Genomic DNA, 15,067 nt, shown 5'->3' with positions numbered 1-15,067 from the left:
GGTTTGGTGTAAAAAATGTTGCCGTACCAGGCGGTGATATACAGCCTGACAGGATGCTCTCAATTCTGCATCTGTAAAGGTTTGAGAGGGTTTTAGGTGCCAAGCCAAAAAAAGTTAAGCCTCCTGAGGTTGAAGAGGCGATGTTGCCTTATCTTCACCACATTGTCTGTGTGGGTGGACCATTTCAGTTTGTCAGTGATGAGTACGCTCAGGAACTTGAATCTTTCCACCTTCTCCACTGCGGTCCAGTCGGTGTGGATACGGGGGTGTTCCCTCTGCTGTTTCCTGAAGTTCACCATCATCTCCTTTGTTTTGTTAACGTTGAGTGAGAGGTTATTTTCCTGGCATCACACTCCCAGAGCCCTCACCGGTCTCGTCGTTGTTGGCAATCAAGCCTGTTGTGTCATCTCCAAACTTGATGATTGCGTTGGAGGCATGCTTGGCCTAATGTCTTGTGTGGTTACTGAGGCAACATGCTTGTGTTCAAAGACATGCTTGTGTTCATTCTTACCTTGTTGTAAACACTCACCGCAAGGTGAACACACACACAACTCCTAATGTTGCCTAGGTAACATAAACATGTATATGTGTATCTTCCTAAGACATTCAGGCAACCAACACACAGCTATAAGTTCTCAATTATACAAAACATTATGCTCTTTCCATGACATAGACTGACCAGGTGAATCCAGGTGAAAGCCATGATCCCTTATTGATGTCACTTGTGAAAACCACTTCAATCAGTGTAGATGAAGAAGGATTTTTAAGCCTTGAAACATGGATTGTGTATGTGTGCCATTCAGAGGGTGAATGGGCAAGACAATATAAGTGTCTTTGAACGGGGTATGGTAGTAGGTGCCAGGCGCACTGTTTTGTGTCAAGAACTGCAGCGCTGCTGGGTTTTTCACTCTCAACAGTTTCCTGTGTGTATCAAGAATGGTCCATCACCCAAAGGACATCCAGCCAACTTGACACAACTGTGGAAAGCATTGGCGTCAACATGGGCCAGCATCTTTGTGGAACGCTTTCAACACCTTGTACTGTAGAGGACGAATCGAGGCTGTTCTGAGGGCAAAGGGGAGGGGTGCAACTCAATATTAAGAAGGCGTTCCTACAGTATGTATTCACTGTCAAAGGGCTATTTTGGTGGTACTGCAGTAACTAAAATTGTACACAGGAGGTCTATTCAGTCGTGCTACTGTACTATCCAACAGCTTGACCTAGACGTTTCCTGTACACACAGATCCAGGACCAGCTTGCCCTGCTCCAGTCCTAACCCTGACCATCATGAGGGAAAACGTCAAACTGACCGTACAGCAGATCATTGTTATCCTACTAGTAATCTCTACACAGCAGTGCTCTTCCTCTCTTTCCTGTCTCTGATGAGCAAAGCCGATGGTGGCGAAACCCACAGGTCCACTCAGGGCGTTGTCCTGGATACACATGTACACATCCTTTAGTTTTGACACACACAAACAACATCTCTGCTATTGTCTCTCTCACACACACACAGGGCAGTGGTGTGAAAAGGGAAGAGCCATAGGTCCTTGGGGAGGTGTTCCTACTGATAGGGAAGCATGTTTTGATTAAGTACTGGGAAAAAAGAAAAAGGAAAGGAGGGAGGAGGATGTGTTGTTAGTTCCCACCAAGCCCTCCCCTAAGCTGGAGAACAGCCCAGGGGTTACCAGACCTGATTCAACTACAGTATTAGGCTCCGTGGGTCATTCACAGACATTGTACCAGACATTGGTCAAATGAATATGTCAAAAGGTATTAGCGTCGTGCGTGTGATTCATCTTGTGTGGGGGCTAAATCCAAACGCAGCTCAAGTATCTGGAATAGCCTATATTATCCAGGGTCCTGTTCAATATCAGCTAGTAGAAACTATTTCAAACAGAGTGAAACTGGAAAGTACTTAATTAACTTGTACCATAACACTAAGAATTTAGTTTCCAGGTACATTTTAAAATTTAAAAAAAAAACTTTATTTAACTAGGCACGTGTTGCCATGTTGTGGCCCACTGAACATGGCCCAGGTCTGCTCTGAGGTGTAAGACTAGCCATGTATCCAGATGGGTCATATCATGTTATTATACAGTGCTGTTAGCGTCACTGCAGTTTATTACGTTAAGGAGACGCGGCCCAGTGCTCTGTTACAGTATTCAGCAACACTACAGGGGCCAGCCAATAGGAACATAACCCCTCTCTCTGTGAAAGACCAACTCTGTTCTATTTCAGAACCTTTGACTGGAGGTCACAAACCTCATTCACCTCACACTGGAGACACATCTCTGCACCCTAACCTGTGTGTGTGTGTGTGTGTGAGAGAGAGAGCTTGTCTAAAACCTGCTGATATGTCTGTATATATCTATTAATGTCACCCTACTGTATGTCCACTTACTTTGTGCTGATATGGGCACTTCTCTATACGTCTCTGTATGTACGCAGTGCCAGAGGGGGTTTTCTCTCTCACTCCCTCCCTCTCTCCTATTCATCCTTCCTCTGCTAGCTCAGCTGTGTCACTAGATAAATAAATATGTATCTTCTAGTAGGGCATGTTTATATACACACACACACACACACATCCTGACTAGTGGTTTATGTGTTCTGCAGATGCTGAGAGAGGCTTAATCTTAAAGGCAAAACTGATCCTAAATCAGCATTCTTATAAATACTGCCCCTGATCTTTGTATTGATATGATACTGATATCTTATGTTAGAATTTTCAGTGTACTGACATGTTGATATTATGGACATTGATTCATACACTGATACAGACGTGAATACTTCTCCCAATACCTGAAACTGATGAACCCTGTTGGTCCTTTCCTACATTTCCCAGGTATCCCCAAGCCGCGTGTCACAGACAGACCCTCTGGATTGCCTGGGCCTACTGTGGTGACCTCTAACCCAAAGCCATCCGTCAACCAGGGGTTAGGTGCTGCTCGGCTTTCGGCTGCCGCCGCCGCCGTGTCCAAACTGCCCGTGAAGAACCTACCCACAAGCCTTAGCTCCTCTTCTCTGGGCAGCGCCGCCAGCGAAAGTAATGGATCTACAGCAGCCCCCAGCAAACGTGAGACTGAGTGTGTGTGAGACTGTGTGTGCGTATTGAGTTATTCTTCCTACATTGCGGCAACACAGAAGGCCTTCACACAAACACACAGCACACTCAGTGTGCAAGCAGTGGTTTTCATTGGTGTGGTCTTCCTGTTGCTGGTGATTCACATCCTCCTCTTGCCACTAGCTCTCTCAGACACACACACACACACACACACACACTCTTTTGACCTCCCGTTACAATTCCATGAGTCTCCCCTGCCATTTGACTCTGAAGAGAATGTCCATGTGAATCTGGCCCCTCATTGCAGTGGCATTCCTGGTTTCTCCATCAAGGTCAGAGTTCACATCTGCCCAGGCTCTCTCTGTGTGTGATCAGAGAGGTGGACAGGGTACTCTCCTGACCCACATATCCCGGGGCTTTGTCTGGACGGCATCATAAACCTCTGGATTACATCTGCTCCTCCATCTACTGTAGCTGCTGGAGAGGTGGAGGAGGAGGGTGGTTGTGTGTTGAGGAAGATGGAGGTGTGAGTGGAGGAGGGTGAGGACTGACTCTTACTCACACACATGTATTTAACTCATTTCACTGAGTAAATATTAGTTTCCAGAAAGTCTACATGCTTATTGTACAGCCCTGCTGTAGTCTGCTGTCAGGACTTCACTGATGTAATGTCCCTAGAGGTGTTATTCAGCTCCACCACAGTGTTGGCTTGCTACACTGAACCAGTCAATACTGGATAGTTGCTTTCAATACTGGATCATGTATAGTTGCTTTCAATACTGGATCATGTATAGTTGCTTTCAATACTGGATCATGTATAGTTGCTTTATCTCAGTTTATCAGGAAATCTATATTGAAATGAACACACAACACGTTGAACGTGTAGAGTTGAGTTTGAGAGTGAGGTTTCTATTACTATCTAATAGTTTAATGTGATAGCCCAGTGTTCTATTGGTTTAATGTGATACGTCTGAATAATACTATCAACAGCATCACATGACCTCCCTGTGTGACTTGGTCTAAATGGGGATAGGTGGACAATGGTTGTCTTTGTTCACTACAGTACAGCCATCACTGTTGAAGAGGAGGGTGGGGAGGAGGGGAAAGGGGGGATGACAGAGAGAGATGAAGACATGGATGAGACCTGCTGTAGGAATTCCTTTGAAACCTGGAATTCCTTTAGTGACAGAACAGTAGAGAAAAGAGAAACACCTTTATTCCTTCCTTCTCGCTCTCCTCTCCATCGCTCTTTTCGCTCTCCTCTCCATCGCTCTTTTCGCTCTCCTCTCCATCGCTCTTCTCGCTCTCCTCTCCATCGCTCTCCTGGCTCTCATGCACTCTCTCACTCTTCTCACACTCGCTCTCTCTCCACACATGCACACTTTCACACGCTCTCTCTCTCGCTCTCACACTCACACTGCAATGACTCAGCGCCGAGGTAGAAGACCTATGGCTACTGTTGGATGAGCAGGTTGTCATGGTGATCGGATGACGACCAAGATACTGTTGCTATGGCGATGTGCCGCCTCTGTTTACAGAGGAACTAATCACACACACACACACACACACACACACACACAGTGATCACTCAAATCAATCTACCATTGCGCCTTAAATACATCAACATACTCGTTTCCCGTTGCTCTAATTGTGCTACAGACGGCTGTCGCTAATGCAGATAATATTGTTTATGCAGCGTTTTGAGACATTTGTAATCAGTAGTCTGATGATTGTAATCATTTAGACAATTAGGACCAGAGATTATTCCCCTTTTTGGTAGGTAATCGGCGTTATGTGCATTTAGCTTAACGAGGGGAATTATGCCATGTAAACAGCGTTTTTTCTTTCTTTTCGTTTGGGCTGTGAGAGGTTGGCTATCTGCCCACACACGCTTATTCACAACGGAGACCATTTCAGTTTTGATACTGTAGAACTATCATCTTTCAGTTTTGAAGTATGGAACGCCGTTTGGGTCTTTCCATGTCAAAAAAGATACACGTCAAATAACACAATTCTATTATAGAATGTTGTGTGTGCTGAAGTTACACGTGCGAGCCAATCATCTTTGAGTATTGAACAACTCAATCTAAACCCAATGTAGTTGAGTGAGGTTTGAATGAGTTTGTCTATTTCCAAGTGGTTAATAGACTATTTTTATTAGTTCATTCTTAATTCTAGTAGTTCATTCTTAATTCTGGTATTAACTGTCATCATCCCTGTCTTTCTCTGTCCTAGTCCCAGCTCCAGTGGTGGGGGGCTGTAAACCAGATGAGAGGCCCAGCCAGCCTACAGCTCCAGGGGGAACCCAGGGGTCGATTAAGGCCCCCACCACTACCAGGCCACTGGGGTTCCGAACCAGAGCCCCCTCACTACCAGGGAGAAGCACTGCAACAGGTGAACACACACACACACACACACACACACACACACAATACTTTCACATATCCTTGGTGTATGCTTACTTTCACTCGCTAACCTTTTGATTTGGAAGCCTATCACTTTAAGTCTGATGGTCTGAGCATAGTTAGCATTGAAACATGTGCTGCCGTGTCTAAACATGCTCACCATCACTAGCCAGTTTCACTAATGAATCAGTTTCCGTCTCTGTGATGTGTTTCTCTGATCAGGATCAGATGGACTAGTTTTATTAAACCCAGATGAGGATGTCTCCTCTGGTGCTTTTGATTTGCACACCACACCCTCTTCTTGACTTGAATATCTTTTAGCTAAAATATGGACATATTTGTATTCCAATGTGTTGGTTTCGTCTGATTAGACCCAATGTGTTGTTCCAACAGAACCACATAGATTGGGATATTAAAGGTCCAGGATTGTATTACCAACCAACCTCAGTCCCTGTGTCAATTATACAACAGGTGGGTCTAATCCTGAAAGATGATTGGTTCATTTCTAAACTTTATCTCCACTATAATGTGTGTCAGTGAATATAGCGCTCCCTTAAATTGGTTAGATAAACAGAGATTATATTTCTATGGCCTCTGGAAGTGCCCACAGGATATGAGTAATATTAGCTTGGGGTAGATGGAGTACAGTACATCATGTAGCGACGTCATGTTGCCATGGCAGCAGTGACCACTGACAGTTAATGGATACAGTAGTCGGTATGTTAGTTGATTTTCCCTGTGGGTTTCTGCTGGGTTGAAGTGTAAACATATGAGCACCAATATGTTTTATTCCATTCTATCTAGGCCAGTCTGATTTTCTTATTGGTTTCAATTTTCTTAATTCAACTATAACTTTGACACACGCTGCAATGACTCACCGCCGATGCACCCTGTACCCTGTAGTAGGTGGACACAGGGGCTTGTACCCTGTAGTAGGTGGACACAGGGGCTAAATCTCTGAGCTCTCCTTCAAGACCCAAGCTCCACTACTACACAGATATCAATTTATATAGACCTTCTTACATCAGCTGATATATCAAAGTGCTGTACAGAAACCCAGACCAAAACCCCAAACAATGCAGGTGTAGAAGCACGGTGGTTAGGAAAAACGCCCAAACCTAGGAAGAAACCAGGCTATGAGGGGTGGCCAGTCCTCTTCTGGCTGTGCTGGGTATAACAGAACATGGCCAAGATGTTCAAATGTTCATAAATTACCAGCATGGTCAAATAATAATAATAATAATGAGAGAGATAGTCTACGGACAATTAGGAGGCTTGTGACCGTAGCGTACGTGTAGGTATGTACGGCAGGCCCAAATCGGAAAGATGGGTAGTAGCAAGCCCATGTAATGCTTTGTAGGTTAGCAGTAAAACCTTGAAATCAGCCCTTGCCTTAACAGGAAGCCAGTGTAGGGAGGCTAGCACTGGAGTAATATGATCAAATCTTTTGGTTCTAGTGAGGATTCTAGCAGCTGTATTTAGCACTAACTGAAGTTTATTTAGTGCTTTATCCGGGTAGCCGGAAAGTAGAGCATTGCAGTAGTCTAACCTAGAAGTAACAAAAGCATGGATTAATTTTCCTGCATAATTTTTGGACAGAAAGTTTCCTGATTTTTGCAATGTTACGTAGATGGATGAAATCTGTCCTTGAAACAGTCTTGATATGTTCGTCAAAAGAGAGATCAGGCTCCAGAGTAACACCGAGGTCCTTCACAGTTTTATTTGAGACGACTGTACAACCATCAAGATTAATTGTCAGATTCAACAGAAGATCTCTTTCTTTCTTGGGACCTAGAACAAGCATCTCTGTTTTGTCGGAGTTTAAAAGTAGAAAGTTTGCAGCCATCCACTTCCTTATCTCTGAAACACAGGCTTTTAGCGAGGGCAATTTTGGGGCTTCACTATGTTTCATTGAAATGTACAGCTGTGTGTCATCCGCATAGCAGTGAAAGTTAACATTTATGTTTTCGAATGACATCCCCAAGAGGTAAAATATATAGTGAAAACAATAGTGGTCCTAAAACGGAACCTTGAGGAACACCAACATTTAAAGTTGATTTGTCAGAGGACAAACCATTCACAGAGACAAACTGATATCTTTCTGACAGATAAGATCTAAACCTGGCCAGAACTTGTCCGTGTAGACCAATTTGGGTTTCCAATCTCTCCAAAAGAATGTGGTGATCGATGGGATCAAAAGCAGCACTAAGGTCTAGGAGCACGAGGACAGATGCAGAGCCTTGGTCTGATGCCATTAAAAGGTCATTTACCACCTTCACAAGTGCAGTCTCAGTGCGATGATGGGGTCTAAAACCAGACTGAAGCATTTCATATACATTGTTTGTTTTCAGGAAGGCAGTGAGTTGCTGCGCAACAGATTTTTTTGTAATTTTTGAGAGGAATGGAAGATTCAATATAGGCCAATTTAGTTTTTTATATTTTCTCGGTCAAGGTTTGACTTTTTCGAGAGAGGCTTTATTACTGCCACTTTTAGTGAGTTTGGTACACATCCGGTGGATAGAGAGCCGTTTATTATGTTCAACATAGGAGGGCCAAGCAAATGAAGCAGCTCTTTCAGTAGTCTAGTTGGAATAGGGTCCAGTATGCAACAAGACGGTTTAGAGGCCATGATTATTTTCATCATTGTGTCAAGAGATATAGTACTAAAACACTTGAGTGTCTCCCTTGATCCTAGGTCCTGGCAGAGTTGTGCAGACTCAGGACAACTGAGCTTTGGAGGAATACGCAGATTTAAAGAGGAGTCCGTAATTTGCTTTCTAATGATCATGATCTATTCCTCAAAGAAGTTCATGAATGTATTACTGCTAAAGTGAAAGCCATCCTCTCTTGGGGAATGCTGCTTTTTAGTTAGCTTTGCGACAGTATCAAAAATACATTTTGGATTGTTCTTATTTTCCTCAATTAATTTTGAAAAATAGGATGATCGAGCAGCAGTGAGGGCTCTTCGATACTGCACGGTACTGTCTTTCCAAGTTAGTTGGAAGACTTCCAGTTTGGTGTTTCGCCATTTCCATTCCAATTTTCTAGGAGGTTGCTTCAGAGCTCGGGTATTTTCTGTATACCAGGGAGCTAGTTTCTTATGACAAATGTTTTTAGGGGTGCAACTGCATCTAGGGTATTGTGCAAGGTTAAATTTAGTTCCTCAGTTAGGTGTTTAACTGATTTTTGGCCTCTGACGTCCTTGGGTAGGCAGAGGTACTACTTAATAAAACCACACTAGCCCTATAACCTGGTAGTCTCTGCTACAAGGCTACAGTTCGGTTTAGTCTGTCTGTTGACATGGTGTTTCACTATTTCTCTACCATAGGGCTGAAGACTCCAGCGGTGACCAGCCAGGTAGCAGGCAAGCAGGCCCAGAACCCACTTCAGAGGGCCGGCTCGGCCAGATTCAACCGCCCCACAGCTGCTGCCACAGGTAAGAGTTCTGTTTGGGTTTTGTGCCTGGGTTCAGTCTGCTAATGTTTAGTGTTTTTCTACTTAACAGTTAGGGTTGCTTAGAAGGCACTAAAGTCAAGGATCTTGAAGTATATTTAAGCAATAAGGCACAAGGGGGTGTTGTATATGGCCATTATACCACGGTGGAGTGCCTGGACATCGCCCTTAGACGTGGTATGCTGGCCATATATCACAAACCCCTGAGGTGCCTTATTGCTGTTATAAACTGGTTACCAACGTAATTAGAACCGTAAAAATAACTTTTATCATTTCCGTTGTATACAGTCTTATATACAACGGCTCTCAGCCAATCAATGAAATCAATGAAAAAGAGACTTGAGGGCAATTTAATTCTCACCCATACAGGTGTCATGGTTATTGTTGAATTGTGAGCAAACCTCCACACACCAGTTATACTTTAGCACCCACACCACAGGAGAGTGTAGGCCCCCAGTTACCATGGTAGCGCTCCAGCGTCATCACACGCTGGATTGGAACATTCCCGGCCTCAACCGGTTAGGGTTTTCAGCCTTGCATTTTCCTTAAATGTCAGAAGGATCCATGACCGCTTATTTAGAAAAATGTTGGGTGTCCGAATGGCCTCAATATACAGTATGAAAGTGATGCGTCATTTTCCAGGAAGTAGCCTTGAAGTTTTTTTACTTTAGTTTTTGAAGTTTTGTAAGCTTTTTAAATGGTCTTCAATGGGCATGGTGATGGGATGGTTAAGCTAACATAGGGTGATGTGATTAGCATGAGGTTATAAGTTACATGAACATTTCCCAGGACAGACATATCTGATATGGACAGAAAGCTTTACATTTTTGTTAATCTAACTGCACTGTCCAATTTACAGTAGCTATTACAGTGAAAGACTACCATGCTATTGTTTGAGGAGAGTGCACAATTATGAACTTGAACATTTATTAATGAACCATTTGGGCAGTCTTGAACAGATATGCAATGGTTCATTGGATCAGTCTAAAACGTTGCACATACACTGCTGCCATCTAGTGGCCAAAGTCTAAATTACACCTGGGCTGGAATAATACATTATGGCCTTTCTCTTGCATTTCAAATATGATGGTAAAAAAAAAACGCATGTTTTTTTCTTTGTATTATCTTTTACCAGATCTAGTGTGTTGTTCTCCTACATTCATTTCACATTTCCACAAACTTCAAAGTGTTTCCTTTTAAATGGTATCAAGAAAATGCTTGCTTCACGTCCTGAGCTACAAGCTGTTAGATTTGGGTATGTCATTTTAGGCGAAAATTGAAAAAAAGGGATGGATCCATAAGAGTTTTTTTTAACACTTGTTTGGTAACTACATGATTCCATATGTGTTATTTCATAGTTTTGATGTCTTCACTATTATTCTATATTGTAGAAAATAGTAAAAATAAAGAAAAACCCTGGAATGAGTAGGTGTTTCCAAACTTTTGACTGGTACTGTCTATATCTTAAACAACCTAGTTTTCATGAATTTGATGATATAAACGTCAAGCTAGCCCATTCAAAAGATTAGGGGACAGGAACAGGAAGTAGGACGATATCACTTGCACGTCGTATCAGTGCACTTCCCTTGACCAGTGTTGTCAAAAGTGTTGTTATATCACAGATGGCTGACTGACTAATTCTAGCTCAATATACAGTATAATCCGAAAGTGTTCATATAACTATGAACTAACTTTTAACCTCATTTCATTTCACTGATGTTTTAAGCAGTGGTGTGAAGTACTTTAAGTTTTAAAAACTTTCAAAAATTACTTAAGAATATTTTTGGTACCTGTACTTTATGGTTAACATTTTTGAAAACTACTTTTACTTCACTACATTTCTAAAGAAAATAATGTACTTTTTACTCCATGCAGTTTCCCTGACACCCAAAAGTACTTGTTACATTTTGAATGCTTAGCAGGACAGGAAAATAGTCCAATTCACACACTTATCAAGAGAACATCCCTGGTCATCCCTAATACCTGATGTGGCGGATTCACTAAACACAAATGCTTAGTTTGTAAATGATGTCTGAGTGTTGGAGTGTGCCCCTGGCTATCTGTAAACAAAATATAGAAAAAAGAAGATGGTGCCGTCTGATTTGCTTAATATACGGAATTAGAAATTATTTATACTTTTACTTTTGATACTTAAGTACATTTGAGCAATTACATTTACATTTGATACTTAAGTATGTTTAAAATCAAATACATTTAGACTTTTACTGAAGTAGTATTTTACAGTTGTTGTTTTTTTTTAATTTTACTTGATGCATTTTCTATTAAGGTATCTTTACTTTTACTCAAGTTTGACAATTGGATACTTTTTCCACCACTGGTTTTAAGTCACTGTGTTTAGTTCAAAGGTTTTCTATTTAAAACACAGTTATGGACGTCTGCAGCCTATTTGGGGAGATAAGAGGGAGACAATTATAAATTGTAGAATGTAAAAACGTGTTAGCGATTTGGAAAGCATTCCCACGTGTGTGTGGGTCATTAGGAGCGCTTGGGTTGTGAGTTCTGGCTGACTAGCTCGGAGCTCACAAGCTCGTGACAAGGGTAAACAAACACACAAAGAATGGTGTCCCGAACACTTCCTGTCATTATAGGGATACAGGGGACTGATGGAAATCACTTGGAGTGAAACTAGGCTAAACTGTTGCCTCTGTCACACACAGACCCTGTGTGCATGTATGGTAAAACAGCGCTGTGGTATCCAGGCTCGTCACAGATGACGGACGGACACGTCAACAGCGCCCTGGCGTCTCTTCAAATACTTCTCTCACCTTTGACTTTGCATTGTTGTGGACATGTGTGCTCTAATGTGACGATGCCCATCTGTTTTAACCGGCAGGTTGGCACCGTGTGGTGAGTCAGGGGAAGAATAGGGCAGTCGTTTGAGTCCAATGTAATGTGTCGACACTAGGGCCATTCGTCCTGCGGTCTCTACTGTTTGCAGTTGGCAACAATGCCACTACTAAGGACATGTGGTCCGAACGTGCTCCTATCAACAGGTCTCAGATTAGTTTTTGTTGCTCAGCACATAAGAGTTGAGGTTAGATTTGGGTTTGCGATTGCTGATCCCAAATCAGTCTTTTAAAAAGCAGAAAGTACAGTGTTTTTAGTTAACAAATTTAGGCCATCTCACAGAGGCTTTGAAGTGTGGATGTGTTCCTGGAGGCCTGGTCAAGCATGGGTCTGTGGTTAGTCCCTTCCCCCAGCCTGGGCTGGTCTTGACTGGGCTAGGCCTTGGCGCCTGACTGCCTCTCTGCTGCGGTTGCATCAGGAACTCCCACTGGGGGTTTGTGGGGAGCCACCAGTTGCAGACATGCTGTCACCCCCGTCGGCATACCACCACACACACACACACACACACAGTATTGCACACGTAAACAGTATACACACACACACACACACACACACACACACACACACACACACACACACACACACACACACACACACACACACACACACACACACACAAAACAATGGCTTTACAGGCCAGTGGTTACAATGGCTGTTGAAGCGGTCTGGCAAGATGCCTGTTTTCAGTTTTCTTTTATAAGACAGACTTTATTCATTTTGTTGCTCGCTGCCTAAGTTTAGATATTGGATCAGTGCAGCGCTGCTATTGGACTATTTATACTTCAGGGCTGAGTTGAACTGGAGTTGTCTTGTCTTGTAGCTCAGAACATATTTCTCAAGTGGGGCTCTTACATGAAGTGACCACTTGGAGATTCTTCGAGTCTCATTTGTCAAACTAAAATACTGTTTTTGTTAGTTCTGTCACATTGTTGGATACAGGACCATGCATTTCAGGGGTGTCATTTTAGCGAAACCTAGGGTATGGCAAAGTGACAAGGAGTTGAAGCTTATTTACTGCCCTTCCGCTCCGAGGTGTCCGTATGGTCCTAAAGTCAGACTGCTCAGAGGTGGCACCATAGGTCCCAGAGTGGTGTGGTACGTAGTTTTTCCTGATCTGGTAGCCTAATCAGGTAAAACTCTGGACCTTTTACAGTATGATGTGATTAGTATGTTGTAAAAAGGATTCATATGGGCTATGATGGGACCAGAGTATTTCTAATCAGGTCCCGGGGTTTTAAAACATTCCTGGAAAACTCCTGGCCTTGAGTAGGAGGATAAACCCTGTCAAACTTCAGCAACTTTGTACTTGTTAATATGAGTTATATTTTAAAGCAGAACTATGTTGGTTTCCTGTACACTGACACAGAGAAGCAACATGATTGGACATTAACACAGGGCTGAGCTTGCTTTATGCAGGTTGCGTATAGTCTGCGCTATGCAACTGTAGACCTAATTACAAATCAGTCTGTCGACTACTGTGTTTATTGATTCATTCCACTTAATCATTTTGGATTGGAAAAGGTCTAGATAGCCTAGTCAGACCAAATTTGAATATAAACCAAATTTGATCCCATTCACATTTCCTCACGAACAAATAGGCTATAAATACATAATGTTACCGCTTCGTTTACCCTGGCCAGAGGAACAGGGTGCATAGTAGGCTACACTATGCAGCTGTTATTGTTAGTAGCCTAGTCTACAGTTGATCAGACGGAAAAAGAGTCTCATTTCCATGCAATACAGCATGTCAGATGGCTGGTGTTTAGGCTGCTACATTTATGTAAGAGTTTTTGCTTGTGTGGGAAGTGATGTGCTATCACGCTTGCTAAATACCAGAGGAAAGTAGAGAGAGACCCTTGAGCTTTGTGCGCTGTGCTCGGCCCGTGCGACCTGCGATTTCTGTGAATCTGATTGGTTGAGACACGCAAGGCGCTGTAGCTGAACTCTGATATGAAGGACAGAGAAATTGTGCGTTGAGTTCGAGAAATCATGAGGCAAATGAGTCTAAAAAAACAGCACTTTGCTATTAAACTATACCGAACAAACATATAAATGTAACCTGTTTTGGTCCCATGAGCTGAAATGTTTGGTCCCATGTTTGGTCTCATGAGCTTTTGCGCGCAAAAGCAAAGCATATTTCTCTCCAATTTTTTGCACAAATGTGTTTACGTCCCTGTTTGAGCATTTCTTATTTGCCAAAATAATCCATCCACCTGACAGTTGTGGCATATCAAGAAGCTGATTTAAAAAGCATGATCATTACACAGGTGCAGCTTGTGCTGGGGACAATAAAAGGCCACTCTAAAATGTGCAGTTTTGTCACACAACACAATGCCACAGATGTCTCAAGTTTTGAGGGAGCATACAATTGGCATGCTGACTGCAGGAATGCCCACCAGAGCAGATAATTGAATGTTAATTTATATACCATAAGCCTCCTCCAACGTTTTAGAGAATTTGGCAGTACATCCAACCGGACTAAAAACTGCAGACCATGTGTAACCACGCTAGTTGCGTTTATATTTTTGTAAAGTATAAATCAAAAATGGCGCTGCCACACCTGATTTGAAAACGAAATGCCGCCTTGCCACAGATTTTCCGGTGGCCCTGAGTCCACTAATACCGCTAAACTGAGTTATCCTTTTAAAAGGAATTGGAAGGATTTTAGTACCCTTTTTCAAATTGGTGTTGAGCTCGGGTATGGCCATACCCAACTGCCGTCTCTCTCGCCCCTTCTCTCTCTCTTTCCATCTCTCACTCACTCACACAGATTTCTCTCTGGAGTGACCTTGTCCCTGTAAACCACGGCTGCCTCGTAGGAGAGGAGAGAGTGATGTGGAGGGGAAAGGGGTGTTACAAACACATTAACTAGCCTACTAATATTGTTGCATTGGCTAAGTCTAGGGGTCTTTGGCCTAGTTACATGGTCTGTACCCTGACTCATTATGTCTAGGGGTCTTAGGCCTAGTTACATGGTCTGTAACCTGACTCGTTATGTCTAGGGGTCTTTGGCCTAGTTACATGGTCTGTAACCTGACTCGTTATGTCTAGGGGTCTTTGGCCTAGTTACATGGTCTGTACCCTGACTCATTATGTCTAGGGGTCTTTGGCCTAGTTACATGGTCTGTAACCTGACTCGTTATGTCTAGGGGTCTTAGGCCTAGTTACATGGTCTGTAACCTGACTCGTTATGTCTAGGGGTCTTAGGCCTAGTTACATGGTCTGTAACCTGACTCGTTATGTCTAGGGGTCTTAGGCCTAGTTACATGGTCTGTAACCT

General features: G+C 42.9%; 1 protein-coding gene across 6 annotated transcripts in view; it reads left to right on the top strand.

Moving 5' to 3' along the window:
• The window catches only part of mtus1b (microtubule associated tumor suppressor 1b), an 83,305-nt gene that overhangs the window by 35,096 nt on the left and 33,142 nt on the right, over positions 1 to 15,067 (top strand). For all 6 annotated transcript variants that reach the window (XM_055893490.1, XM_055893491.1, XM_055893492.1 and 3 more), the window contains 3 exons: positions 2,843 to 3,073; positions 5,297 to 5,455; positions 8,795 to 8,902. In XM_055893490.1, coding sequence (XP_055749465.1) covers positions 2,843 to 3,073; positions 5,297 to 5,455; positions 8,795 to 8,902 — 498 coding nt within the window. The remainder of the gene's footprint in view (positions 1 to 2,842; positions 3,074 to 5,296; positions 5,456 to 8,794; positions 8,903 to 15,067) is intronic.

Source organism: Salvelinus fontinalis, chromosome 32 (assembly GCF_029448725.1).
Source record: "Salvelinus fontinalis isolate EN_2023a chromosome 32, ASM2944872v1, whole genome shotgun sequence".
Classification (NCBI taxonomy): domain Eukaryota; kingdom Metazoa; phylum Chordata; class Actinopteri; order Salmoniformes; family Salmonidae; genus Salvelinus; species Salvelinus fontinalis.
The sequence above is the reverse complement of the archived record's forward strand: the minus strand, read 5'-3'. Positions and strand labels throughout refer to the sequence as shown.